This window comes from Microtus oregoni, unplaced genomic scaffold (assembly GCF_018167655.1).
Source record: "Microtus oregoni isolate MIOR12 unplaced genomic scaffold, Mior012 000028F_ref0000031, whole genome shotgun sequence".
Lineage (NCBI taxonomy): Eukaryota > Metazoa > Chordata > Mammalia > Rodentia > Cricetidae > Microtus > Microtus oregoni.
This window is the reverse complement of record NW_024543087.1, coordinates 4,243,425-4,270,054: the sequence shown is the minus strand read 5'-3', so window position 1 is coordinate 4,270,054 and position 26,630 is coordinate 4,243,425. Positions and strand designations below refer to the sequence as shown.

At 46.5% G+C, this 26,630-nt stretch overlaps 1 protein-coding gene across 1 annotated transcript in view; it reads right to left on the bottom strand.

Moving 5' to 3' along the window:
* Cx3cr1 (C-X3-C motif chemokine receptor 1) overlaps positions 1–19,423 on the bottom strand; it is a 37,554-nt gene extending 18,131 nt beyond the window's left edge. The window contains exon 1 of the mRNA XM_041677285.1: positions 19,349–19,423. Within this exon, the coding sequence (XP_041533219.1) occupies positions 19,349–19,363 (15 nt within the window). The 5' untranslated portion in view covers positions 19,364–19,423. The remainder of the gene's footprint in view (positions 1–19,348) is intronic.
* Between the last annotated feature and the right edge of the window lie 7,207 nt (positions 19,424–26,630).

The following is a 26,630-nucleotide window of genomic DNA, read 5'->3' as shown; positions in this document are numbered from 1 at the left end:
TTATGTATATAAGTGTTCGCCTGTACAATCACCACCACATGCACGCCTGAATCCCAAGAGGCCAGAAGAGGGCAGTGGATCCCAGGTCTCCTGAGACTAGAGTTACCCATTGTGAGCCACCGTGTGGATGCTGGAAATCAAATCCAGGTCCTCTGGAAGAGCAGCCAGTGCTCTTAACCACTGAGCCATCTCTCCAGCCCCTGATTAAATTACTTCTAGTTGCATTACACATGGAAACAATAGCACCTTTTATTCCAAAATAAACCATCAGTTGTCACTTAACTATTCACCTTGCTTTTGAGATGGGGTCCTGCTGTGTAGCCCATGCTAGCCTAGAACACCCAAGTTCTCATCTCAGCCTCCCAAGCTGGAACTTCTAAGCTCCTAGGTACATGCCGCAGTACTCAGCTAAAAAGCTGGCCCCCAGCTGCATCCCTGCTCTGCCCCTCCCCCTTCCCTCAGTCACTTCACCCCCCCCCCAGTGCATCCCTGCTCTGCTCCTCCCCCTTCCCTCAGTCACTTCACCCCCCCAGTGCATCCCTGCTCTGCCCCTCCCCCTTCCCTCAGTCACTTCACCCCCCCAGCTGCATCCCTGCTCTGCCCCTCCACCTTCCCTCAGTCACTTCACCCCCCCCCCCCGTGCATCCCTGCTCTGCCCCTCCCCCTTCCCTCAGTCACTTCACCCCCCCAGTGCATCCCTGCTCTGCCCCTCCCCCTTCCCTCAGTCACTTCACCCCCCTTGCATCCCTGCTCTGCCCCTCCCCCTTCCCTCAGTCACTTCACCCCCCCCCCCAGTGCATCCCTGCTATGCCCCTCCCCCCTTGCCTGGGTCACTTCACCGCTGCTGTGATAAACACTGTGGCTAAGGCAACTTATAAAAGAAAGGATTTAATTGAGCTTATGGTTTCGGAGGGTTAGATTTGTGATAACAGAAAGTGAAGGCACGGAGGCATGAACAGCTGAGAGCTCATATCTTGATTCAAAAGTAGGAGGCAGAGAACCCTGGGAAAAGCTTTTGAAACCCCCCAATCCCCCCCCCCCCCCGTGACAGGCCACCTCTGACAAACCATACCTCCTAATTCTTTCCAAACAGTTCAACCAACTGGGTCCAAGTATTCAAACATATGAGCTCTGTGGGCCATTCCCATTCAAACCACCACAGTCTTGACTATGTAATAATAATTAACCCCCATCTTAATGGTCTTAATTCTTGTCCTCTTGTAGGTACGACTTAAATGCCTGACCTGACTTAATTGTTCATTCTCAGGTACAGCAGTTCATACCTGGGGTCGGGCACTTAAGAGGCTGAAGTCAGAGATTGCTGCTACTCGGAGGCCATCCTGGGCTGCAAAATGAGGTCTTGTCTCAACAATTCCCAAGTAATTAAGACACAGTTGGTGTAGGTTTTGGCAACAACACAGACCTGCTGGCCTGTGATGATGGGAGTTTAAAAAGCTGAGCACAGAGGAAGGAGCAATGTCGGCCTGAGGAGCTAGGCTTCCCTCATGTCTTCACTGTGGAGGGTGCTTCAGGAGAGGGACCAGGAGAGGGACCAGGAGAGGGACCAGGAGCCGTGCAGAGCTGTGCCTTCCTGCAGCAACCCTTACAGCTCTCCTTCCCTGCATCCCTGTCCCTGTTCCCACAGCACCCTACAGTAAGGATTTCCGAGTGGCTGGCTTTCTTTATGCCAACCTGTCAGTGTTCTCCCTCCACTCTCTGGAAAACCCTGTTTACTATGTGTAGAAAAAAAGTCATCTCAGATCCTAGCGGGGAAGCCCTGAACCGCGTTCCCTCCACCCACACTCAGAGGATAAGTCCTGACCTCCAGTGTGAGCGTCCTGAAGCTCAGTTTTAAGGAGGCGAACACGGGTAAATGGTACAGGCTGGACCGCTGTCATGTTCTCGGTCATACCACGCATCAGAAGGCAGCAGTGAAGTCAGAATTTACCTGTAACGTAGATGCCAGCATCTGACCAGGGATGGAACTGCTAGTGTCTCAGCACCCCCTTCACAGCCCATCCTCGCTCTCAGCCGCACAGAGCCCTTACCCATGCACGAGGGTCTCCATCTGAAACCCTAGGACTCTGGGCGTCACTCGGTGAACATGCTCTGGGTTGATCTTCTGCAGGTGCGGGGGTGGGACACGCCTCAGGATCTCCTGCACCATGTGAGCAGGTGTGTGTGTGTGGGGACACACCTGGAATCCCAGAATCCCCTGCACGGCATGAGCAGGTATGTGTGCGGGGGGGGGGGGGGGAGCACACCTGGAGTCTCAGGATCTCCTGCATCGTGTAGCAGGTATGGGGGGGCACACCTGGAATCCCACGGTCTCCTGTACCATGCAAACAGGTGCGGTGGTGAGGGGGGATACACCTGGACTCCCAGCACTCAAAGGTGGAGATGGGTGGCTTTGGGGTCATCCTTGGTTGCATAGCGAGGTTGAGGCCAGCTGTGAGATGCATGCCCAGAGGCTCCTGAGGTGTGGCCACCCGCAAGCCACAGAGGGCATCCACGCCTGCTGGCAGTGGAAGTTGGGCTTCCAGGCTTCAGAAGCATCAGAAAAACGTGTTGATTTCTAAGGTCTGCCACTGCTGTGATTTGTCACAGTAGCCTCAGCAGATAAGACATCCGGTCAATTTATCAGGCTAACCTGGAACCCCCTGTGCAGTTGAGGAGAACTTTGAACTCCTGATTCTCCTCTTTCCACCTCCTGAGTGCTAGGATTACAACACCCTTCAAAATGATGGGTTTCAAATTTTCATTGTATCCCTGTACCTTGCTCACATTCCCACCACACTCCCACCCTCTCCATCCTCTTTCCACCCTCCCTGTCCCTCCTCCCTCCTCCCTGGTTGGCACCTGTAGTTTTTAACTCTCAACTTTCCTTTTCAGGTGAGGAAGTCACGAGGACGGAGGGAGTTAAAGGATAACTTGAGGCCCCTTTCACCCACACCGGAAATCTACCCGTGCAACATCTGGTCTTGGGAACAAGGTAGCTTTTCTGAGGTTGCAGAGCCCAGAGCAGATGCCCTCGGGGGCTGCAGGCGGAGTGGGTGGCCAACCCTCCAAGGCCCTTTCTCCAACTGGAAAGGGCTGGTCTTGTCGGTCCCACCTTCCTCAGCAATTTTCTACCGCGAGGCCTTGGGGCGCCCCCTTGAGGCGATGAGGTGAACTTCTGCCTGAGACCTGGACTGAGACAGGCATGGCAGCAAGGCAAAGAGCCCTTGTAGAAAGACCCAGAGCTGAGAGGCAGACCTCTAAGTCCGCCCTGGGCAGCTGAGGTCAGGGACTCATCCGACCTCCAGCCATCGGCCCGTGAGCTGCATGTCCTCAGCTGTGCCACACATTAAAGAGCAGAAGTGAAGTCCCAGGGGACTCAGGGACCAGTCATGTTCCTAGTGTACTTCCCCGAATCTGCATTAGGACAAGGTGAGGACAACCCTCGGCTCCTTCCAGAACAACCGTTCATTTAAGAATGTATTTTAAGGGCCTGGGCATTCTGTGACGTCACTAGAACTGGGTCACATGACATTCAGGAGGCTAGCGCTTCAGAGCTGGAGAGATTGCAAGGCCACTTCTCTCCTGGAGGTATGACATGTTAGAGACGTGTTTGCTAGGGACATGTTAGAAACATGTAAGAGACGCGTTAGAGACATGGGCTTCAATCAACTCTTCCGCAGCTGTGTGGTCAGTTGGAAGAATGACCAAAGAGTGTTTTTAAAAACAGTTCCCGATTTCCACTCCCAGGCAACAGTTCTTATTCTCTGTGCAGCTGCTTATAACATGCAGTCATGTGTTCTACACAGACGGGATTTGCCTGAGAGAGACATCACTGGAGGATTCTGTCATTATCTGGCCATCAAAGGTGGCCCTGACACAAACTGAGAGGGACCTACGTCACAAGGAGGTATCATTTCTTTGAACCACCATTGAACATGTGGTCCATTGCTGACTGGAATGTTTTCATAACGGAACTCAGAATAAAGTTTCCCATTGAAACCAGCACAGCCATTTTCTCAGTGCCAATTGCTTCAGCCAGAGAAGGTTCTGGGAGAGCCAGCCCAGCTCAACAGGAAGGAGTCAGCAGGTCTGGAGGCTTCATGCTGGCTGGCTGTGAGAGAAGGGGGTGCTATGGCCGGCCATCCTCCATTTGTGGTCTCCAAAGCCTACCTGGAGGGTGGGAACTCTGGGCGAAGGCAAATCTAATTCAAGGAATTCTCAGGATGGTGAGAGGTCCTCAGTGCTCTGGCTGCCTCAGTCCAAATGGAACAGGACCCACAGACGGCAGACATTGCTAAGGACACTAGTCAGCCTGTCTGGCAGACCTCATGGCCATATGTTTCCCCTCTCAAACAAAACCCTCTGTCCTTTCTATTTCTGTAGCTGCTGGACAAAGCTCTGCCTCTGTAGCCGCAGCAAACCTGGACTCTGTGTGTGTGTGGGGTGTGTGTGTGTGTGTGTAGGCACAGCAAGCTCTGGTCTTCGTGTGTGTGTGTGTGTGTGTGTGTGTGTAGGCACAGCAAGCTCTGGTCTTCGTGTGTGTGTGTATGTAGGCACACCAATCCCTGGTCTTCGTGTGTGTGTGTGTGTGTGTGTGTGTGTGTAGGCACAGCAAGCCCTGGTCTTCGAGTGTGTGTGTGTGTGTGTGTGTGTGTGTGTGTATGTAGGCACACCAATCCCTGGTCTTCATGTGTGTGTGTGTGTGTGTGTGTGCAGGCACAGCCAGCCTTGGTCTTTTGTGTGTGTGTGTATGAATGCCCCTGTTTGTGTGGTACATATTTCCATGTGTGTGTGAAGGTCAGAGTTCAGCATTAGATATCCTCAGTTGCTCATTACCTTATTATTTTAATTTTTTAGGATTCACTTAGGGACTGGAGAGTGACTCAGTGGCTAAGAGCACTTGCTGTTATCACACAGGACCTGGGTTCGATTCCCAGCACCGGTGGCTCACAGTCACTTGTAGCTCCAGTTCTAAGGGGTCTGATGCCCTCTTCTGGCATCAGAAACATGGTGCACAGACAAACATGCAGGTGAGACACTCATGCACATAAAACAAGACAAATAAACCTTTTTTTTAAAAAAAGATTTATTTATTAATTATACAGTTTTTTTTAATTATATATTTTTTATATTTATTTATTTATTATGTATACAATATTCTGTCTGTATGTCTGCCGACCAGAAGAGGGCACCAGACGTCACTACAGATGGTTGTGAGCCACCATGTGGTTGCTGGGAATTGAACTCAGGACCTTTGGAAGAGCAGGCAATGCTCTTAACCACTGAGCCATCTCTCCAGCCCCCAATTTTTTTTTTGTTTGTTTTTCAAGACAGGGTTTCTCTGTGGTTTTGGAGCCTGTCCTGGAACTAGCTCTTGTAGACCAGGCTGGTCTCGAACTCACAGAAATCCGCCTGCCTCTGCCTCCCGAGTGCTGGGATTAAAGGCGTGTGCCACCACCGCCTGGCTCTTTTTTTTTTAAAAAAATTTATTTATTATGTATACAATATTCTGTCTGTATGCCTGAAAGCCAGAAGAGGGCGCCAGACCTCTTTCAGATGGTTGTGAGCCACCACGTGGTTGCTGGGAATTGAACTCAGGACCTTTGGAAGAACAGGCAATGCTCTTAACCACTGAGCCATCTCTCCAGCCCCTGTATACAGGGTTTTGTCTGCATGTATGCCTGCAGGCCAGAAAAGGGTCCCAGGTCTCATTACAGATGGTTGTGAGCCACCTTGTGGTTGCTGGGAATTGAACTCAGTACCTTTGGAAGAGCAGGTAGTGCTCTTAACCACTGAGCTATATCTCCAGTCCAAAACAAATCTTTAAAAATTAAAAATAAAGATTATTTTATGTGTATGAGTGTTTGTCTGCAGGTATACATGTGCACCACATTTGTGTAGAACCACAGAGGACAGAAGAGGCTGTCAGCTCCCACAGAGCTGGAGTTACAGATGGCTGTGAGTTGGCATGGAGGTGGTGGGAACTGAACCTGGGTCCTCTGCAGGAGCTCTTTCCTCTGAGCCATCTTTCCAGTTCCTTCCCACTTGTTCTTTTGAACAAGGTTTCTCACTGAACTCAGAACTCAAGGTAGCTAGCTGGTCTGGCTGGCGGCTCTCTCCACACTCTAGCACTAGGGTTACAGGCGTGCTCCACCATGCCCAGATCTTACAAGTGCTTTTGGAGGGCTCGTGTCTATGAGTGTATTTCCGGAGAGGAGTAACCTGGGAGGGGCTAGAGCACTCTGAATATGAGAGGCCCCACCCCTTGAGCTGAGGTCCTGGATTGACTAAAGCGAGAGAAGAAGAAGCCAACAAAGGCATTCTCCTGTCGCTGCTTCCTGCTCCACAGAGACGTGAGCAAGCAGCCTCTTGCTGCCACTGACAGGAGTTGGTCCCACTGCCATGGTCTCCAAGCATGAGAGACTGCGCCCTTTGAATCATGACCCCAAATAAATCCTTCCTCCCTTGAGCTACTTCTTGTCAGTTTTTGGTCATAGTGAGGACTAAACAGCCAAAGTGTCACACGTCAAGGGACAAAGGGAGGGAGAGATGCAATGTTTTCTCTAGCAAGGGTCCTGGTCCTAACCATATGCTCCCCCCACCCTTCCAACAAGTGCCACCAACTGGGAACCAAGGTTCAAATCCATGAGCCTATGAGGGACATTTCCCATTGAAACTGTGGGGAGCAAGCTGAAGATGTCCGGCGTGACTCGGGGAAAAGTCCTAGGTATGTGAACTCACAAGAAGACGTTCAAAGCACATAAGAAAGGAATGACACCAATAAGAATTAGAAAAGCACTGACTCTCAACCGCATCCCAGATGCTGACACCATAAAGAGAGTATAAAATGAACCAGGTGGCGGTGCACTAGGGAGGCAGAAGCAGGTGGATCTCTGTGAGTTCAAGGTCAGCCTGGTCTACAGAGCGAGGACAGCCTCCAAAGCTACATAGTGAAACCCTGTCTCGAAACAAACAAATCAAAAACAACAATGAAAGACAAATATGCACAAAAAAACATGGGAAGATCTTGAGTTATGATAATGACATATAAGACCATCAACTATAGTTTGAATAATAAGAAGACAACCAAATGATATACTAGGAATCAATTACACAGACTGAAAATACGAAGCTCAATAGATTAACTGAGCAGAGAGGCAGGTTTAACACAGGTGAAGAAAAGATGGACTTTAAGTAAGTTCTGATACTTGTATCATCTGACTTATGTACAAAAGACATGAGGATGGAAAGAATGAGCAATTAGGAGACTTAAGTTCCAGGATGAGGATGTCACGTGTCTAACCAGTCTCAGGAGACAGCTGCCGGGGAAGACTCAGATAGCCTCAGTCATTCTCATCTTCTGGTATCCACACCCTTAAGTGATGTCCTATGCCGTGTGGTCAGTACCTAGTGCTTGCTTCTACCCACTAGACCACAGAAGGGGTGGAGGGACACCTCTGCCATGGCTAGTGTTATGCATGTTGAGATGTCTTTCATGCTAGCAGGCTTTCTTGTGGATTCCATCAGGTCTGGGGGCAGGTGGTGGGGAAGCCTTGTTAACCAATTATCTTTAAGAGGTGGGACCAAGTTAGGGTGTGGCTTTCTGGGACCCGGAGAAAAAACGGGCGCATGGCAAAGGTGCTCTCTCTCTCTCTCTGTGGTTCCCTCGCCACACAGCTGAGCTTGGGCTTCTTGTTCCAGTTTTGTGAGTTTTCACCTTATAATAAATAAAAATATAATTTTTTATCTTTTGGCTAGCCTGGTTATTTCCTGAATCGAGTTAACTTCTACAAGCAGGTGCATCCTGGGAGCTCATGCCATCATGTGATCAGGGCTAGGAAAGGTAAAAGTAACCTTCATCTTCCATAGTGATATTCCATTTGTATTTTAATAAATAAAGCTTGCCTGAAGATCAGAGAGTAAAACAGTAATCCTAGTCAGCCTTACAGACCAGGCAATGGTGACACACACCTTTAGTCCCAGCAGCCACACTAGTTTGCCACAGAGGCTGGGCAATAGTGGTGCACACCTTTAATCCCAGGCCTAGAGAGAAATATAAAACGAGAAGAGACAGCTCTCAACTCAGTCTAATTCTGAGATTCCTGGAGGCAGGTTTACCAATTCAAACTGAGATAGAGGTAAGAGTCAGTGGCTGGCTGTTTTGCCTTTCTGACCTTCAGGTTGAACCCCAGTTTCTGTCTCTGGGTTTTTATTTATCATGCTACAACCTTCCTTTCAAGATGTCAGATGCATCTGTGTCCTGGTGTGGAGGAAATGACAAGAGAGTGGTACCTCTAACGTCCTGAGGACATGGAACAAGGGAAGGGTTTAAGAAGAAGGCTGCTGAGGAGATGGCTCAGTTCAAAATGTTTGTTGTACAAGCATGAGGACCCGAGACCCATGCCAGAACCCAGGTGAGAAGCTGGGTGTGGTAATGCATGCTTGTAACCCGGGTACTGGGGAGGCAGAGATGGGCGCTGTCCCTGAGGCTCAACAGCCACAGAGTCTAACTAGTCTGTGAGTTCCAGGTCAACAAGAGACACTAAGATAGATGGATCCTGAGAAATGACCTCTGAAGTAGACCTCTGGCTTCTATACACACATGTATGTGCGCCCACACAAACACGCACATATAAAACTTGAAAAAAGCAGACACTATGAGACCACAGATGCCAGCCCAGACTACTATACCCTGCAAAACTTTCAATCACCATAGATGGGCAAAACAAGATATTTCATGACAGAACCAGATTTAATCAATACCTAATCACAAATTCTGTCCTACACAAAGTACTAGAAGGAAAACTCCAACCCAAGGAAGTTGGCTACATCCACAAAAACACAGACAATAGATGATCTCACAGCAGCAAATCCCAAAGAAGGGAAAAACACACACAATGACATCACCAACAATGAAAACTAAAATAACAGGAACTAGCAATCACAGGCCATTAATATTCCTTAATATAAATGGACTCAACTCACCTATAAAAAGAAACAGGCTAACAGAGTGGATATGAAAACAGAATCCATCCTTCTGTTGCATACAAGAAACACACCTCAACCTCAAATACAGGCATCACCTCAGAGTAAAGGGCTGGGGAAACATTTTCCAATCAAATGGACCTAAGAAACAAGCTGGGGTAGCTATCCTAATAGCTAACAAAATAGACTTCAAACTAAAATCAATCAAAAGAGACAAAGAAGAAAATTTCATATTAGTCACAGGAAAAATTCATCAAGAGGAAATTTCAATATTGAACATCTATGCCCCAAATACAAGGGCGCCCTCATATGTAAAAGAAACACTTCTAAAGTTTAAATCACACATTTAACACCAAACACTAATAGTGGGAGACTTTACAACCCATTCTCACCACTGAACAGGTCTGTCAGACAGAAAATTAACAAAGAAATAAGAGAACTAACAGATGTTATTACTCAAATGGACTTAACAGACATCTATAGAACATTCCATCCTAACTTAAAAGAATATACCTTCTTCTCAGTACCTCATGGAACCTTCTCAAAAATTGACCACATATTAGGTAACAAAGCAAACCTCAACAAATACAAAAAAATGGAATAACTCCATGTATCTTTTTTTTTTCTTTTTTGGTTTTTCGAGACAGGGTTTCTCTGTGGCTTTGGAGCCTGTCCTGGAGCCAGTCCTGTAGACCAGGCTGGTCTCGAACTCACAGAGATCCGCCTGCCTCTGCCTCCCGAGTGCTGGGATTAAAGGCGTGCGCCACCACCGCCCGGCAACTCCATGTATCTTATTGGATCATTATGGCTTAAAATTAGAATTCAACAGCAACATTAATTCCAGAAAATCCACAAACACATGGGAATTAAACAATGCTCACCTGAATCATTAAAGGGTCAAGGAAGAAAGGAAGAAATTAAAGACTTCCCATAATTCAATGAAAATGACAATACAACATACCCAAATTTATGAGACATAATGAAAGCAGTGTTAAGAGGAAAGTTCATAGCACTAAATGTTTACATAAAGAAGTTGAAAAAATATCACACTAGTGAGTTAACAGAACACCTGAAAGCTCTAGAAAAAAAGAAGCAAACTCACCCAGGCAGACTAGATGGCAGGAAGTAATCAAATTGAGAGCTGAAATCAACAAAATAGAAGCAAAGAAAACAATACATAGAACCAATGAAACAAAGAGTTGGTTCTTCGAGAAAATCAACAAAATAGAAAAATCTTTATCCAAACTTACAAAAAGGCAGAGATAGAATATCCAAATTAACAAAACCAGAAATGAGAAGGGGGACATAACAGCAGACATCGAGGAAATCCAGAGAATCATCAAGTCATATCTTGAAAATCTGTACTCCACAAAATTGGAAAACTTAAAGGAAATGGACAACTTTCTGGATAAATAACACTTACCAAAATTAAATCAAGATCAGATATGCAAATTAAACAGACCTATAACTGCTAAAGAAATAGAAACAGTCATCAAAAGTCTCCCAACTAAAAAAAGCCCAAGACCAGATGGTTTCAGCTCAGAATACTACAAGATTTTCTAAGAAGAACTAATACCAAATCTCATCAAATCGTTCCATACAATAGAAACAGAAGGAACATTGTCAAACTCTTTTTATGAGGCTACAATTACCCTGATATCCAAACCACACAAAGACATTACTAAGAAAGAGAATCATAGACTAATTTCACTTATGAACATTAATGCAAAAATACTCAATAAAATACTGGCAAATCGAATCCAAGAACACATTAGAAAAATCATCCACCATGACCAACTCAGCTTCATCCCAGAGATGCAGGGATGGTTCAACATACAAAAATCTGTCAATGTAAGCCACCATATAAACAAACTGAAAAAAACCCCACATGATCATCTCATTAGATGCTGAAAAATCTTTCAACACAATACAACATCCCTTCATGACAAAAGTCTTGGAGAGACCAGGGATACAAGGAAAATACCTAAACTCACTATTTGCTGATTTTATGATAGTTTACATAAGCGACCCCAAAATTTCTACCAAGGAACTTCTACAACTCATAAACACCTTCAGTAATGTAGCAAGATACAAGATTAGCTAAAAATAAAGAAAATCAGTAGCCCTCCTGTACACAGATGACAAATGGGCTGAGAAAGAAATCAGAGAAACATCACCCTTGACAATAGCCACAAATAGCATAAAATATCTCAGAGTAATCTAACCAAGATCAATAATCTTACAGACTCAATATCAAGATTCAAGATCAAGTAATCTTGCAGATTCAATGCAATGCCCATCAAAATCCCCCAAAACTCTTCACAGACCTCAAAAGAACAATACTCAACTTCATATGGAAAAGCAAAAAAAAAAAAAGAAAAAAACCAACAAAACAAAACAAACAAACAAAAATGCTAGGATAACCAAAACCATCCTGTACAATTAAAGAACTTCTGGAGGCACTACAATCCCTGACTTCAAACTCTACTACAGAGATACAGTACTGAAAACAGCCTGGTATTGGCATAAAAACAGACAGGAGGACCAATGAAACCAAATCGAAGACCCAGATATCAATCCACACAACTACAAACACCTGATTTTTTACAAAGAAGCAAAAAATATCAAATGGAAAAAGAAAACATATTCAACAAATGGTGCTGACATAACTGGATATCAACATGTAGAAGAGTGCAAATATATCCATATCTATCACCATGCACAAAACTCAAGTCCAAATGGATTAAAGACCTCAATATGAAGCCAACCATGCTAAAATTCACAGAAGAGAAAATGGGAAGTATACTTGAATGCATTGGTACAGGAGACCACTTTCTAAATATAATCCCAGTAGCACAGACACTGAGAGAAACAATTAATAAATGGTACCTCCTGCAACTGAGAAGCTTCTGTAAAGCAAAGGACACAGTCAACAAGACAAAACAGCAGCTTACAGAATGGGAAAAGATTTTCACCAACCTTACATCAGACAGAGGGCTTATCTTCAAAATATACAAAGAACTTAAGAAATTGGTTATCAAAAGAACAAATAATCCAATAAAAAATGGGGTACAGATCTAAACAGAGAATTCTCAATGAAGAATCCAAAATGACTGAAAAGCACTTAAGGAAATGTTCAACAGTCATCAGAGAAATGCAAGTCAAAACAACTCTGAGATTCCATCTTACACCTGTAAGAATGGCCAAGATAAAAAACACTGAAGACAACTTATGCTGGAGATGATGTGGGATAAAGGGAACACTCCTGCATTGCTGGTGGCAGTGCAAACTGGTACAGTCCCTCTGGATATGAGTATGGCAATTTCTCAGAAAATTAGGAAACAACCTACCTCAAGACCTAGTAATACCCCTTTTGGGTATATAACCAAAGAATGCTCAATTGTACCACAAGGACATGTGCTCAACTATGTTCATAGCAGCATTATTTGTCATAGCCAGAACCTGGAAACAACCTAACTGCCCTTCAACCGAAGAATGGATAAGGAAAAGTGGTACATTTATACAATGGAGTTCTACACAGCAGGGAAAAATAATGACATCTTGAAATTTGTGGGCAAATGGATGGATCTAGAAAAGATCATATTGAGTGAAAAAATCCAGACCCAGAAAGACAAATATCATATGTACTCATTCATAAGTGGTTTTTAGACATAAAGCAAAGAAAACCAGCCTATAATTCACAATCCCAGAGAACCCAGACAACAATGAGGACCCTAAGAGAGACATCCATGACATGGATCTAATCTACATGGGAAGTAAAAAAAGTAAAAAAAGGCAAGATCTCCTGAGTAAATTGGGAGCATGGAGAGGGTAGAAGGGGAGGGGAGTGGAGAAAAATATAGAGCTTAATAAACACAAAAATAAAAACCTTGAAAAAAGATGAGATGTGCCTAAATTGAAGCAGGATGAGGTGTTAAGCCAAGAGAGTTCCAAGCACTTCCACTCTCTGGCACAAAAGGCTATAGAAAAAAGACTTGACAGGTGGCATTCTGCACCTTTACACAGAGGCCCCTGTTAGTGCCCATTTTTGCAGAGTGCCATTGTGGATAAAATAGGAACTAAAAAGTTCAAACTCTTCTCTCAACTCAGAAAACTTCTCCAAAATGGCAGTAGAGTTTTAGTTGAATATACATTTAATCAGAAAGTTCTATACATCAATACAACCACATTACACCAGAAATCCCTCCACATCACATACAACCACATTAAACCAGAATACCCTACACATCTCATATACCCACTGTCATGTGGGCGCTGGGGATGGATCTCAGAGCCTTGCACACACTGGGCAAGTATCCTCCACGCTCTTAGGTTTTGTTTTCCTATCTTAAATTAATGCATTCTTTGATGATTTCAGGCATCTCTAATCCACCCTGATCACACTCTTCCCTCCAGTGCTCTCTTACTCGTCTTACCATCAAAGACCTCCATTCCTCCCACCACGTCTGCATCCCACTTCAGTGGTTTTTTTATTTTTATTTTTTTATGTGACCCACTAACCAGGGCCACTCATGTGGATGTGGCTGTCAAGCTACCCATTGGGGCATGATTAACTCACAGTAACTTCTGAAGACAATACCTTCTTCTCTTCAAGGGCTTCTCCTGGGATCCATGAGCCCATCTGTGATTGAGTGTTTATGGGCCCAGCCTTGTGCAGACCCATATAGGCAACCACAGCTTCTGTGAGATCGTGAGTTCAAGGGCTGTCCCATGCCTAAGACAGTATTTCATGATCCTTCTTCCAACCATCTCTGACTCTTACGTTCTTTATCTCCCTCTTCCATGTCTTCTGGGGGAAGTGATATGAATGTCCTGTTTAGTTCTGAACATTCAACAGTCTCTTGTTCTCAGTACCCTGACCATCCGTGAGTCTTTGCATTAATTGTTCCTTGCTAAGAAGAAGAGCTTTGATGAAGGCTGAGAACTGCCCTAGGCTATGGACATAAATGTAATTTTTTGGGAGGCAGCTAGACAATGTGTTCACTTTGCAAAACAAAAGTAGTTTGTCTGCCTTTTGTGTTTTTGATCTCCCTAGTCATGGGCCTTTGACCAGGTGCACAATGCCAAGTGGGCATCAGATCCAAGTGTAAGTCAGTGGGCTGCCCCAATAACAGATGTACCAATTATTGCATCAGTAGGCACCTCTTATCTGGGAGGTTGCTACTGTTGCACGTAGGGTCCGAAACTGGACCATTTCTGACCTTTCTTGTAGGGGACTGCAGACCCTCAGATCCTAAATTTCCTGTGACCCCCTTGCCTTCTGGAGTAAGCAATTTGTTTTCCTGTGTTTGCAGCTGCTCTGGGCACGAGACCCTCATGAGTTCCTGATAGCAGGGGAGTGGTGGTGGGCTTGCAGCTGAAAAAATCCCGTGAGAGTTAGGGCATGGCCATTTAGTAAAGGAGAGCACTATATAAGCTGCCCTGGAACACAATAAAGGGGACATTCTTGTTTCAAGGATGACCTGTGTCTCTGTCTGTATGTGTGTGTGTGTTTCAATCTCCAGCCCCTTGCCTGACTTGCGAACTGTCCTGTAGTCCAGGTGGGGTGCTATAAGTGGAAGCCCTGACGAGATCAGAAACTAGGGATCCCTGAGAGATGGCCCTTGGGGATGGTGAGGGTGTACCGAAGATGGGTATGTGTATGTGCGTTTTGTATATCCCCAGACCCTTGTCCGATAGCGGTTCCAGGTGGTGCAGGTGCCATAGGAGGCACCACTGGGATCAGGAGCTAGAGACGCTCTGACGGATGTCACCCACCTGCCTGCAATGTGGCTTCCAGGAAGGCTATACTGAAGCTTCCAGAATTGGTCCAGCATGGCTTCTCTGTATTCTGGAACCAAGGTATCTTCTGCAATAGGGTCTCACCATCCCGTTTTTGTGGGCAATCAAGCAGTTCTTAGGTTTTGGGTCAGGGTTTTGCAGTTATAGCATAGGCAGACCATACAGCTCACTAGTGCAATCAATCACCCAGAACTGGTGGGCTTTGCTACTTCTCTTACGCTAACCAGAAAACCTCTTTCTTCAGCCTTTTCCCGTGTTTTTCTCACTAGCTGCAGTTAGACTATCCCTTCTAGAGAGGGATTCTAGTTGGCCTTTCAAGTGACCTTAAAGTATATTTTATGCAAATGAGAATATGAAATATGAGTTTTAAGGGTTCTTGACATTGTGTGTATTGAACTTATAATTTCATACTTGATAGTTATCAGGTTTCCCTAAAAATTAAAAATAGATAATTTGGGGCTGGAGAGACAGTTTAGCAGTTAACAGCACTGGCTGCTCTTCCAGAGGACCAGGGTTCAGTTCCCAGCACCCACATGGTGGCTCACAACTGCCTGTAACTCCAGTTTCAGGGGATCCAGGGCCTTCTGACCATCATAGGCATTGCACGCACGTGGTGCACATACATGCACTTAGGTGCTCACACATACACGTCAAATAAACAGTTTTACACATAAAGCCCTTCTTCCAGCTGACACCACCTCCCAGGCTACAGGAAGAGGGGATGGCCACTAAGAGAGACAGCAGCTGTGGCTTCAGGCACCATGATGAAAACAACGGCATAAACACAGCATTTTGAAATATTGAAGGTGACTCCTGGCGAGGAGGGGCCATATCTGCCAGCACTCCTTTTTTTTTTAGATATTTATTTATTTATTTATTATGTATACAATGTTCTGTCTGTGTGTATGCCCGCAGGCCAGAAGAGGGCACCAGACCTCATTACAAATGGTTGTGAGCCACCATGTGGTTGCTGGGAATTGAACTCAGGACCTTTGGAAGATCAGGCAATGCTCTTAACCACTGAGCCATCTCTCCAGCCCCTTGCCAGCACTCTTGATGGTTCCGGATATTGGGCTGTGGGGTTGGGAGGACTATATTTTGTTCTAAGCCTTGAGAAGTATTTTTTCTGCAATTTTTAGAAAAATTGAAATATATTAAATTCTAGAAATCTCCTCTGTGCTACTTTTTCTTCTCCCCAAGTAAAAGGGTACGGTTTAACCTTTGGGTGCTTCATGGGTCATGTAATTTTTTTTTTCTATTTCTTTTCTGGTGTTCTTGAGCTAAAGCTATTTTGGTGTCCCGGAACTGAGCCCTTGAGTCATCTGGAAACACAGCAACGTGTGTGGCCTCAGGTGTCTGTCGTCCTGGCTCCTTTGGAAGACTTGGGTACTCTTCTGTGAGTTTCCCGGTGCCTACAGTGTCACCAGGTGGAGGAGAGCCCCTCAGCATCACAGGGTGGACTTGGTATTTTGTTGGGAGTGTTGGCAGGTGAACTAGTTATAAAGGCCGTTTAGGCTGAGGGTTTGCATCTGCAGCAGGCTGCCTACTCCACTCCCAAATAGACTTCTGCCACAGAACGCTGGTGCTCGGCAAGTGCCTCTGAACTCCAGTAGAGTTTGCAACTTGTTAGTGTTCTTAACCTTGAACATCAGGAGAAAAGGAAGGTGGGAGGGGTGGAGGGAGGAGGGGGGAGGAAGGAAACTCTTAGATCTGATAGACAATTTTAGCAACATATCAGCGTTCAAAATGGATATATAAAACCCAGCAACTGTTCTATTTACAGTAACAACTGTTATGAGAAAAAAAAATCAGGAAAGCAGTCTTGTTCACAATAGCCTCAATGCAAGCAAAGAGAAAGCAACGGGGGCCAAAAATTATTAGAATCCAGCATATATGTGTGTAAAACTGTAAAAAAGAAATTAAGAGACTGTATTGTAAGACGTAAGTTAGGCTTATGCCTGAAATTCCAGCACTTGGGAGTCTGAGGCCTGCAACGAATCAGAGACTTTCTGCTTGTTGGCTATGGAGAGTGTCCCTGTCTCAAAAACCAAACCAAACAAACAGAAGTGACCAGAAGAAAAGAGGGAGAAGGAGATGCAAACACCGTGCTTCTGACCAGGACCCCAGTGATGGGATCCCACCTGTCACTCCGGCTCCAGGGCATCCAGAGCCCCCTTCTGGCCTGTCAGGGCACCCACACACATGTGGCACATACCATACATGCCCTCACAACCTTGTGACTCGTGCGTCCTTTATGGCTGTGAAGAGTACCCCGGGGCAAAGCCAGGGGCAAGCCCTGTGTAGCTTGTGCAGTAGTCGGGACTCCTGGACCACAGCTGCAGCAGCCACTAGTGTCTGGAGGGTGGAACCAGAGAGAATACTTCCCTGGCAACCTTGCTCAAGCAGTCTGCCCCTTCGGCAACCTTCTAAAATAAAAATCTTTCAAACACATATGCAATTTACTTGGAGGTCTGCGAATTTCTGACACGCACTCAAGGAACCCTTTCTCTTGTCCCAGTTCTCTTGATCATTTTTATTTTCTTCAGGTTTTATTTTATGTGTGTAGGTGCTTTGCCTGCATATATGTAGGTGCACCATGTGTGCGGAGTGCCCACGGGGGCCAGAAGAGGGTGTCAGATCCCCTGGAAGTGGAGTTACAGATGGTTTGAACGGCCATGTGGAGGCTGGGGGTCAGCCTGGCACTCATAGCCAGTGTTGTTAGCCTCTGAGTCATCCCTCTAGACCACTTGACTCTTTTTTTTTTTAATTTTAATTTTATATGTATTGATGTTTTGCCTGCATGTATATCTGTGTGAGGGTGTCAGAATCCCTGGAACTAGAGTTACAGACAGTTGTGAGCTGCCATGTGGGAGCTGGGAACTGAACCCACGTCCTCTGGAAGAGCAGCCACTGCTGTGTGGGTGCAGATGATGGGAAGCGGGCAGAGTTGACTGTAGGGGAGCATAGGGGAGGGAGATGGCAGGAAGTGTGGGGGGTTCCCTGAATGCTATCTCCTCTCTGATCTCCCCAGCCTGGGGCCCTTTCTTGATCAATGACTCTCAGTGGAGCACACGGTCCCTCTCATTGGCTCCTCTTCCATCTCTTCCTCCTGCCTTCTCACTCACCACTCTTAGGCTCAGCCTCCCTCCTCCTCTTCCCCTTCTGCCTCCTCCTCCACTCTCTCATCTTGTCCACAGGACTGTTGAGACAGTCAATGCTCGACTTGGAGCTTCGAAAGGGGCCATCTTTGTGGCTTTCCCTGTTTGGAAATGAGTCTGCCTGCTGGTGATGCTTGGGTTGGGCTTCTTGAGATGCAGGTTCATCAGAGGCAAAGGTCTCTCCAACGCCAAGTCCATCCATGATCAAGCTCCTAGTGGCTATGGCTACTGTGAGAGGTGAGGCCATCTCTGAGCCATTCCCCTCATTGTCTAACAGAGCAAAGAGATGGATTCAGCTTTTAAAAAGGAGAGAAACCAATAGGCCTCACGCTGCTGGCAGACGGCTACCTCTACTTAGGCCTCTGTGGCATTGCCTTGGCTGAAGCCACACTTAGGTGTGAACATCTGGCTTCCTCTATCCAGGGGACATCTTGGTCATCTCTGAGCCCTTGTGACCGCAAGCTGAGATTTACATTGAGATAATAGCACAACCTAGCTCCTCTGGGTGCACAGTTCTCGATGCCCTGCTGTGCCACAGGTGCCACACTGAAGGATGCTGGAGATCTAATCACAGTTGCCCGCCCCCAGGGACCAAGACGAGCCTCTTGCTTTTCATTCTGGCACCTCTAGACTTCAGACAGTGCCAGGAGACAGCGTGAGCACCACAGAAACTGTCCACCATGGGGACAGGGGAGTCTGGAGGCTGAGACCAGGGGCTGCCTGGCTTCAGTGGCATCTGCACTGGAGACTGAGCATGGAGTTAGAAACTGAGTTGATGGAGGGTTATTATAAATTCTTCTTCTCCCCAGTTCTCCCACCTGCAACCTAAATTATTAACATTCTCTGTGGTCCTAGAAATGGATAAAATTGAGGTACCTTGAGAATGTTTCTGAAGCCAGCAACTTAGTACCACTTCCCCTCTGAGCCCTGCACCATACTCCAGTTCACCCTCTCCAGCTCCAGGCCTGCCCTGCTCTCCGTTGGGATGGTAACAGACTAAACCTCTGAAGCTGTCAGCAAGCTCCCAGCTAGATACTTTCCTTTGTAAGAGTTGCTGTGGTCATGGTGTCCCCTCACAGCAATAGAACAGTGATAAAGACAGTTCCCTAGGCTGCTGTTTGTCAGTGTGTTACAGCGTGCTGACAGAAACAAAACCAGGTCAGCGTTAGATGAATCTCGGGAATTGGTGAGTGCCAGAACCTCCCCTTCTCAGTTTCTGTCCAGGCCCCATGAAGGAGGGCACCAGGTACCACCAAGGCCCCATGAAGGAGGGCACCAGGTGCCACCACCAGTAAAGCCCATCATGCTCCACCTCTAAGGTGGGAGACGGAGTCATTTGTCTCGTACACAATGTCATATGTCTCTTGAAAAAGCACCTAAACTACAAATATCCCGCCACTCACCACGTGTTTCCCCATCCAACCTCGACATCTGTGGTCGTATCTTCAATGGACTGGCAATGCCCCTGTAGATGGTGGTTTCTCGGGCCGTGGCTGCAGCGCTTCTGTAATTAACGTGGAAAATTATTTAGGTGACAGAGACTCTCCTAATAGGTCGCTTTTACTGTTGACAACAACTATTTTTTTTTCTCTGTAAGACCTTTTGTTCAATACAGCTTTCTGCCTGAAAATTCCGGTAACTGAATGCTAACAGACTGAAGCGTTATTGTAAGTAGCAGACAGAGAGCCACACTCCAGAGAAAACAGAGTGTGTGTTTCAGAAGAGCAGGAGGATACAGAGTGGGGCACGGCGCACAGCCAACCACCAGTTTCTACCAGCTTGAGACATGCAGAATTCTGAAACACAAAAACGAGGATTATGTGAGACACTTTGAGACAGTAACCTCTGCCTCCAGGGACCAACGCCAGCGGTGGGAGCCATCTGAGGCTGAGCCCACAGTGGGCGGGCAGGTGTCCTGGTGGATGTTTCCCATGTGAGGTTATGAGGGGGGTACTATGTGGCAGTTTGGGCAGAAGTTTACTATAGTTAAGGTTCACTTTATTTAACGCTGAAGAGATCAGTCAGTTACTATAGAGGCTTGCTGCCCTTGCAGAGGACTCAAGCTCAGCTCCCAGTGCTCCTGTTCATAACTGTCTGTAACTCCAGCTCCAGGAGGGCCTATGCCTTCTTCTGGCTCCTGTGTGTACTCTATGTGACATTCACTCTTACATACAAATAGATAAAAATAAATCCCCTTTTAGTAGATTTTATATGTGTATGTGTGCTGTGTGGTATGTGTGTGCATGTGTGTGTGTGGTGTATGTGTATGTGTGTTTTGTGTGTGTTTGTGTGCTGTGCGGTGTATGTGTGCTGTGTGGTATGTGTGGTGTGTGGTACTGTATGTATGTGTGTGGTATATGTGTGTTTTGTGTGTGTGTGTGCTGTGTGGTATGTGTATATATGTGTGTGTGGTTTATGTATATGTGTGTGGGGTGTGTGTTTTGTGTATGTGTATGTGTGTTTGCTAGTTTGAGGGATTGTGTTGAGGTCATAAAAGGGTATCACGTGACTTCTATCATTCTTCACCTCCTCAGAGGCAGGGTCTCTCCCAGAACCTGGAGCTTAGAATTTCTGTAATGGGTTGACACCAGCAAGCCCAGAAATCCTTTTGTTTTTGCTCCTCTTAGAGCTGGGGTTACAAGCCTTTGCAGTAACATCATCTTGTTACATGGGGGCCTCATGATTTCAGAGAGAGAGCACGCTTAACCTGACCCATTTCTCCAACCTGTGGCAGAAGGTCTGTGTCAGCGGCTTCGTGATAGTCAGATGTGTATGAGAGCCCCCTCCACAATCTCATGGCTCTCTCTCTCTCTCTCTCTCTCTCTCTCTCTCTCATTCATTCATTCATTCATTCACTTTTTGCCACCCCTCTTCCCCAGATAGCCCCATTGTTTTGTTTTGCCTTAAAGATTCGTTTTAGCTGGACGATGGTGGCGCACGCCTTTAATCCCAGCACTTGGGATGCATAGGCAGGCGGATCTCTGTGAGTTCGAGACCAGCCTGGTCTACAGAGCTAGTTCCAGGACAGGCTCCAAAGCCACAGAGAAACCCTGTCTCGAAAAACAAACAAACAAACAAAAAAGATTCATTTTATATGGACAGATGCTTTGCCTGCATGTTTATCTGTGCACCACATGTGTGCCTGGTGCAGGAGAAGACCGGAAGAGGGCACCACATCTCCTGGCCTGGAATTAAAGGCAATAGTGAACTGCCATGTGGGTGCTGGGAGCTGAGCCTGGGTCAGCCAGGCTCTAGCTGTTGAGCCATCATCCCTAGCCCTTTATTTTTTTATTTGGATTAGCATAGGCTGCTGCATTTCCATGCTGAGAGCTTTCATCACAGAAAATCCTAGAAGATTTTTCCTAGTGTCATCCATGTCTTTTCTTGATGTTTGCCACACGACAGGCTTTAATGCAGGTTAATGAGAGGGTACCCTGAGCTGTTCTTCAGGAAGTTTCCGTGCTGTCTCAGCCCCAAGGCCAAAGAGATGTGTGATTGTGTGCACATGTTTTTATATTGATGTGCGTGTGGACATGTGTGCACGTGCCCTTGTATTGATGTGCGTGTGGACATGTGTGCACATGCCCTTGTATTGATGTGCGTGTGGACATGTGTGCACGTGCCCTTGTATTGATGTGTGTGTGTGGACATGTGTGCATGTGCCCTTGTATTGATGTGCGTGTGGACATGTGTGCACGTGCCCTTGTATTGATGTGTGTGTGTGGATATGTGTGCACGTGCCCTTGTATCGATGTGCATGTGGACATGTGTGCACGTGCCCTTGTATTGATGTGTGTGGACATATGTCCACGTGCCCTTGTATTGATGTGTGTGTGTGGACATGTGTGCACGTGCCCTTGTATTGATGTGTGTGTGTGGACATGTGTGCACGTGTCCTTGTATTGATGTGTGTGGACATGTGTGCACGTGCCCTTGTATTGATGTGTGTGGACATGTGTGCACGTGCCCTTGTATCGATGTGTGTGGACATGTGTGCACGTGACCTTGTATTGATGTGTGCGTGTGGACATGTGTGCACATGCCCTTGTATTGATGCGTGTGTGGACATGTGTGCATGTGCCCTTGTGTCGATGTGTGTGTGTGGACATGTGTGCACGTGCCCTTGTATTGATGTGTGTGTGTGGACATGTGTGCACGTGCCCTGGTATTGATGTGTGTGTGGACATGTGGACGCGTGTGTGTGGACATGTGGACGCGTGTGTGTGGACATGTGGACGGGTGTGTGTGGAGGCCAGAAGTTGACATTTAGGTGTCCTCCTCAGCAACTTTCCACTCTGTTTGTTGAGAAAGAGGCTTTTTAAAATTTTGTTTTGTTTTAATTTATTATACATACAGTGTTCTGGGGCACCAGATCTCAGTACAGATGGGTGTGAGCCATCATGCGGTTGCTGGGAATTGAATTCAGGTCTTCTAGAAGAGCAGTCAATGCTCTTAACCTCTGAGCCATCTCTCCAGCCTCAGGGAAAGAGGCTTTCACTGAACCTGGAACTTGCTGCTTCTGCCAGAACGTCTGGCTGTGGGACTCCACGGATCCTTCTAGCTCTGCCTCCTCTGCAGGCTGGGGTTGCAGGCAGATGCTCTGTGCTCCTACTTTTATGTGGATTATGGAAATCCAAGCCAGGGTCCCCACACTTGCTGGGCATGCGCTTTGCCTGCTCAACCCTCACCCTAACCTGCTGTGCTATTTGGAGTGATTTACTTCGTTTCTGTGGACTTAACGGAAAGATTCAGAATGAGGGAGTGTGTATGGGAGAGGAGAAAGACACACAGGGAGGTGGCTGAGGTCGCTTCCTTCCCTGTACTGGATGAGAATCATCTGAAATGGGATTTCTTCTTTCCGCATGTGGGGTTAATTATATCTTCCGCGTCTCAGCATCTGGGGGAGAAGAAACAATGGTGCTCTCTCTCATATTCTTCATTCTAAAGTGAAGGACAGAGAACCCTGGGACCAGTGCCGCGAGGCCACCCCAGGCAGAGTCATCCCAACACTGTAGTTCAGCTGAGTTTCTGGGTGACAGATGTGACCTTGGGGAGGCCATTGATGTGGGAGCTATCCATGACTTTGCCTTTATAATCAATTACTTAAAAGTAGAAGTTTGTTTTTAAGGAAAGGCGCTGGACAGATGGCTGAGCAGTTAAGAGTGTGTACCACTCTTGCAGCGGGAGGACCAGGTTCAGTTCCCAGCATCCACACCAGGAGGCCCACGGCTGCCTGAACTGCAGCTTCACGGGGATGTGCTGTCTCCAAGTCACTTGGAGGCATGTTTGCCTACGCGCAGATACACATAAGGAAAAATAAAACAAATGGCCTGGTGTGGCCATTTTAACCCAAGTCTTTAATCTCAGTACTCAGGAGGCAGAGTCAGGCAGACCTCTGTGAGTACTGGGCTAGCTTAGTCTACATAGGTAGTGCTGGGTCAGCCAGGGCTACATAGTAAGACCCTGTCTCATATAAATCTTTACAATCAATGCTATCAACAGATGCTCAAGGACCTTTCCTCTCCTCTCTCCTCTTTTTTTCTCTCTCTCTTTCTTTTCTTTCTTTCTTTCTTTCTTTCTTTCTTTCTTTCTTTCTTTCTAAGGTTTCATGTAGCCCAGGCTAGCCTTTATCTTACTGTGTATCTGAGAAGTGCTGTGGACTCCAAATCTTCCTACCTCCACTTTCCAAGTTCTGAGATCATGTGTGCAGCACCCTCCCCCGAGGTCTCTCTTCCTAAGCTGCCGCCCACCTGTCTGCAGATCAGAATCCTACGGAGTGAACACCGCCCCTCCCCTATGCCAATTCCCAATCTCTGGAATTTGTAGTTGTTACATTATTGGGGGAAAGGTCTTCACAAGCGTGATTCAATCAATGGTCTTGAGATGGGGGTTTACTGTGGGTTGTCTGGATGGTCCCCAAATACAGTCACAGTGCTTACAGGCAAGAAGCAGAGAGAGACTGGCCATAGACACACTGAGAAGCAGACACGAAGATGGGGACCAAGATTGAGGGATGTGACAAAATGTTCAAGGTTGCTAGGTAGCACCTGGAAGGAAGAGGGAAGGACTGCCCCTTTGAGCTTCCCACAAAGCAGCCATCTTGTCCCCAGGACTGTAGAAGGAAAAATAGTGTTTTAGGCCACTGGTAATGTGTCATACCCGCTGAAGGAGACCAACACACAGGGGAGATACGTACATGCTTCTGCTGGGCTAGGGAGGGGACCCAGTTGTCCCCGTCCAGGTGCATCACTGATGAGGCTGACTTTCCGCTGTCGTGACGAGCAGCAGCAGAGAACCCTGAGCTAGCACTGATATTTCCGTATCGAATACGATACTGTCTTAAAGGCTAGGGCTTTCCCCAAGCTTGGTGAGAAGAATTATATAGGTATGAATTCAGGTGTCAGGAGATGCTTCTAAAAGATAAACCCATCATTCAGGAGAGAATTATATTCGTAAGTCACAAAACAGAGGCCAAGAGAAGCATGCTGTCTGCTGAAGCAGCATCTAAGACCGAGGCTGGAGAGAGACCGGGTAGAAAGCCTGCCTTGCTTCGGTCCCCAGGACTCAGGTTCAAAAACAAAAACCAGGCATGGTAGCGCATGCTTGCGATCCAGTTCTCAGGGAGGCAGAGTCAAGTGGACCCCTGGGGTTCACTGCCCAGTCAGCCTACTGAAATTAGGGAGCTCCAGACCAGGGAAAGAATGGTAGCGGGGTGTGGCACATTCTTTAGTCTCAGCACTCAGGAGGCAGAGGCAGGCAGATCTCTGTGAGTTCGAGGCCAGCCTGGAACTCTACAAAGTGAGTTCCAGTACAGCCAGGGATGTTACACAGAGAAACCCTGTCTTGAAACAAACAAATGAAGAACAGGAGTAGATGGAGCTGGAGAGATGGAGAGGTGGCTCGGTGGTGAAGGGCACCGGCTGCTCTTCCAAGGGACTGGGGTTTGATTCCCAGCACCCATATACAGCTCACAACACTCTAGTTCCAGGGGATCCCACACCCTCCACTGGCATAAATGTGATGCATAGGCATACAAACAGACAAAACATCCATATACACAAAATAAGTTTAAAAAGAACAATAGTAAAGGTTGTCTAATTTGGTTGAACTGATTGAGCAGCAAATCCCAGGATCCTGCTGTACCCACCCCAATGCTGGGATTACAGATGTACACCATCACATGTGACTCTGGGATCACAGGTGTACACCACACTTGACTCTGGGATCACAGATGTACACACCACTCGACTCTGGGATCACAGATGCACACACCACACTCGACTCTGGGATCACAGATGCACACACCACACTCGACTCTGGGATCACAGATGCACACACCACTCTCGACTCTGGGATCACAGATGCACACACCACACTCGACTCTGGGTCTTCATGCTTGCACAGCAAGCACTTTACCAATTGAGCTATATGCCAGCTTTTATTTCTTTATTTTTAATTACAGTCCATAACCACTTCCTAAATGTTTCTATTATAAATGACATGGGGTGACAGTGTTTGGATTTTGGTGGTGGTTGAATAAAAGAGGAAGGAAGGAATGAAGGAAGGAAGGGGGAAGGAAGGAAGGAAGGAAGGAAGGAAGGAGGGAAGGAAGGAGGGTTGGAAGGAAGGAGGGAAGGAAGGAGGGAAGGAAGGAGGGAAGGAAGGAAGGAAGGAAGGAAGGAGGGAGGGAAGGAAGGAAAAAAGGAAAGGATGTGACTGTCTCTAGGTATGGAGGAAGAGAAAGTTGGTTGTAGATAAAAGGGTTCACAGAGCCAGAGACAAGGACATCTGGGAGAGTCTAGTGTGGACATGACCGTGGGTTGGGGCCATGTGAGGAGAAAGGGGAGACAGAGAAGAGCAGCTGCCAACCAAGAGGGGTGGCCTGGGCCAAGAGACTGGCCAAGAGAGTAGACAGAAAAAGACTAAGTAACCAAATGGCTGGATTATACAGGGTAGGTAGCTGGGGGAAGGGTAGCCCAACCCCTGGTTTGGAGGGTTGGGAGAGAGGGTGGGGTATGCCAGCCATACCCTGTAACAGGTAGGAACTGAGGGATGTTGGGAGAGCAGTCAGGTAGGCTTTGATAGGTTAAATAGGCAGCTCAGCATTTGTCCAGGAGTTTGAGACCCAACAGTGGAGACTTTTCTTCCCTGCTTGTGTTCTAGAAAACAACCTTGATGTGGGAGGTGATGTATGCGGTGAATATGTTTTATTGCCATTGATTAATAAAGAAGCTGCTTTCGACCAATGGTTTAATAGAGTAAAGCGAGGCTGAAAGATATATATATATATATATATATATATATATATATATATATAGAGAGAGAGAGAGAGAGAGAGAGAGAGTAGGCAAAGTCTAGGAGAAGCCACGTAGCCCCACCGGAGACAGACTTTAGCGGATGGAACTTAACCTGGTAAGCTACAGCCACGTGGTGATACAGAGATGAATAGAAATGGGTTAATTTAAGATGTAAGCGTTGTCCAGAAATATGCTTAAGCCATTGGCCAAACAGTATAGCAAATAATACAGTTTCTGAGTGATTGTTTTGTAGTCTGAGCATTCGGGAACAAACATACAGCCTCTGCTAACAATTTGGCACTCAACATTGGGCTGACAACATCCACATAAAAAAGTCTGAGAGATCTTAAAAAAGAATTCTAAAAAATAAATAAATAAATAAATAAAC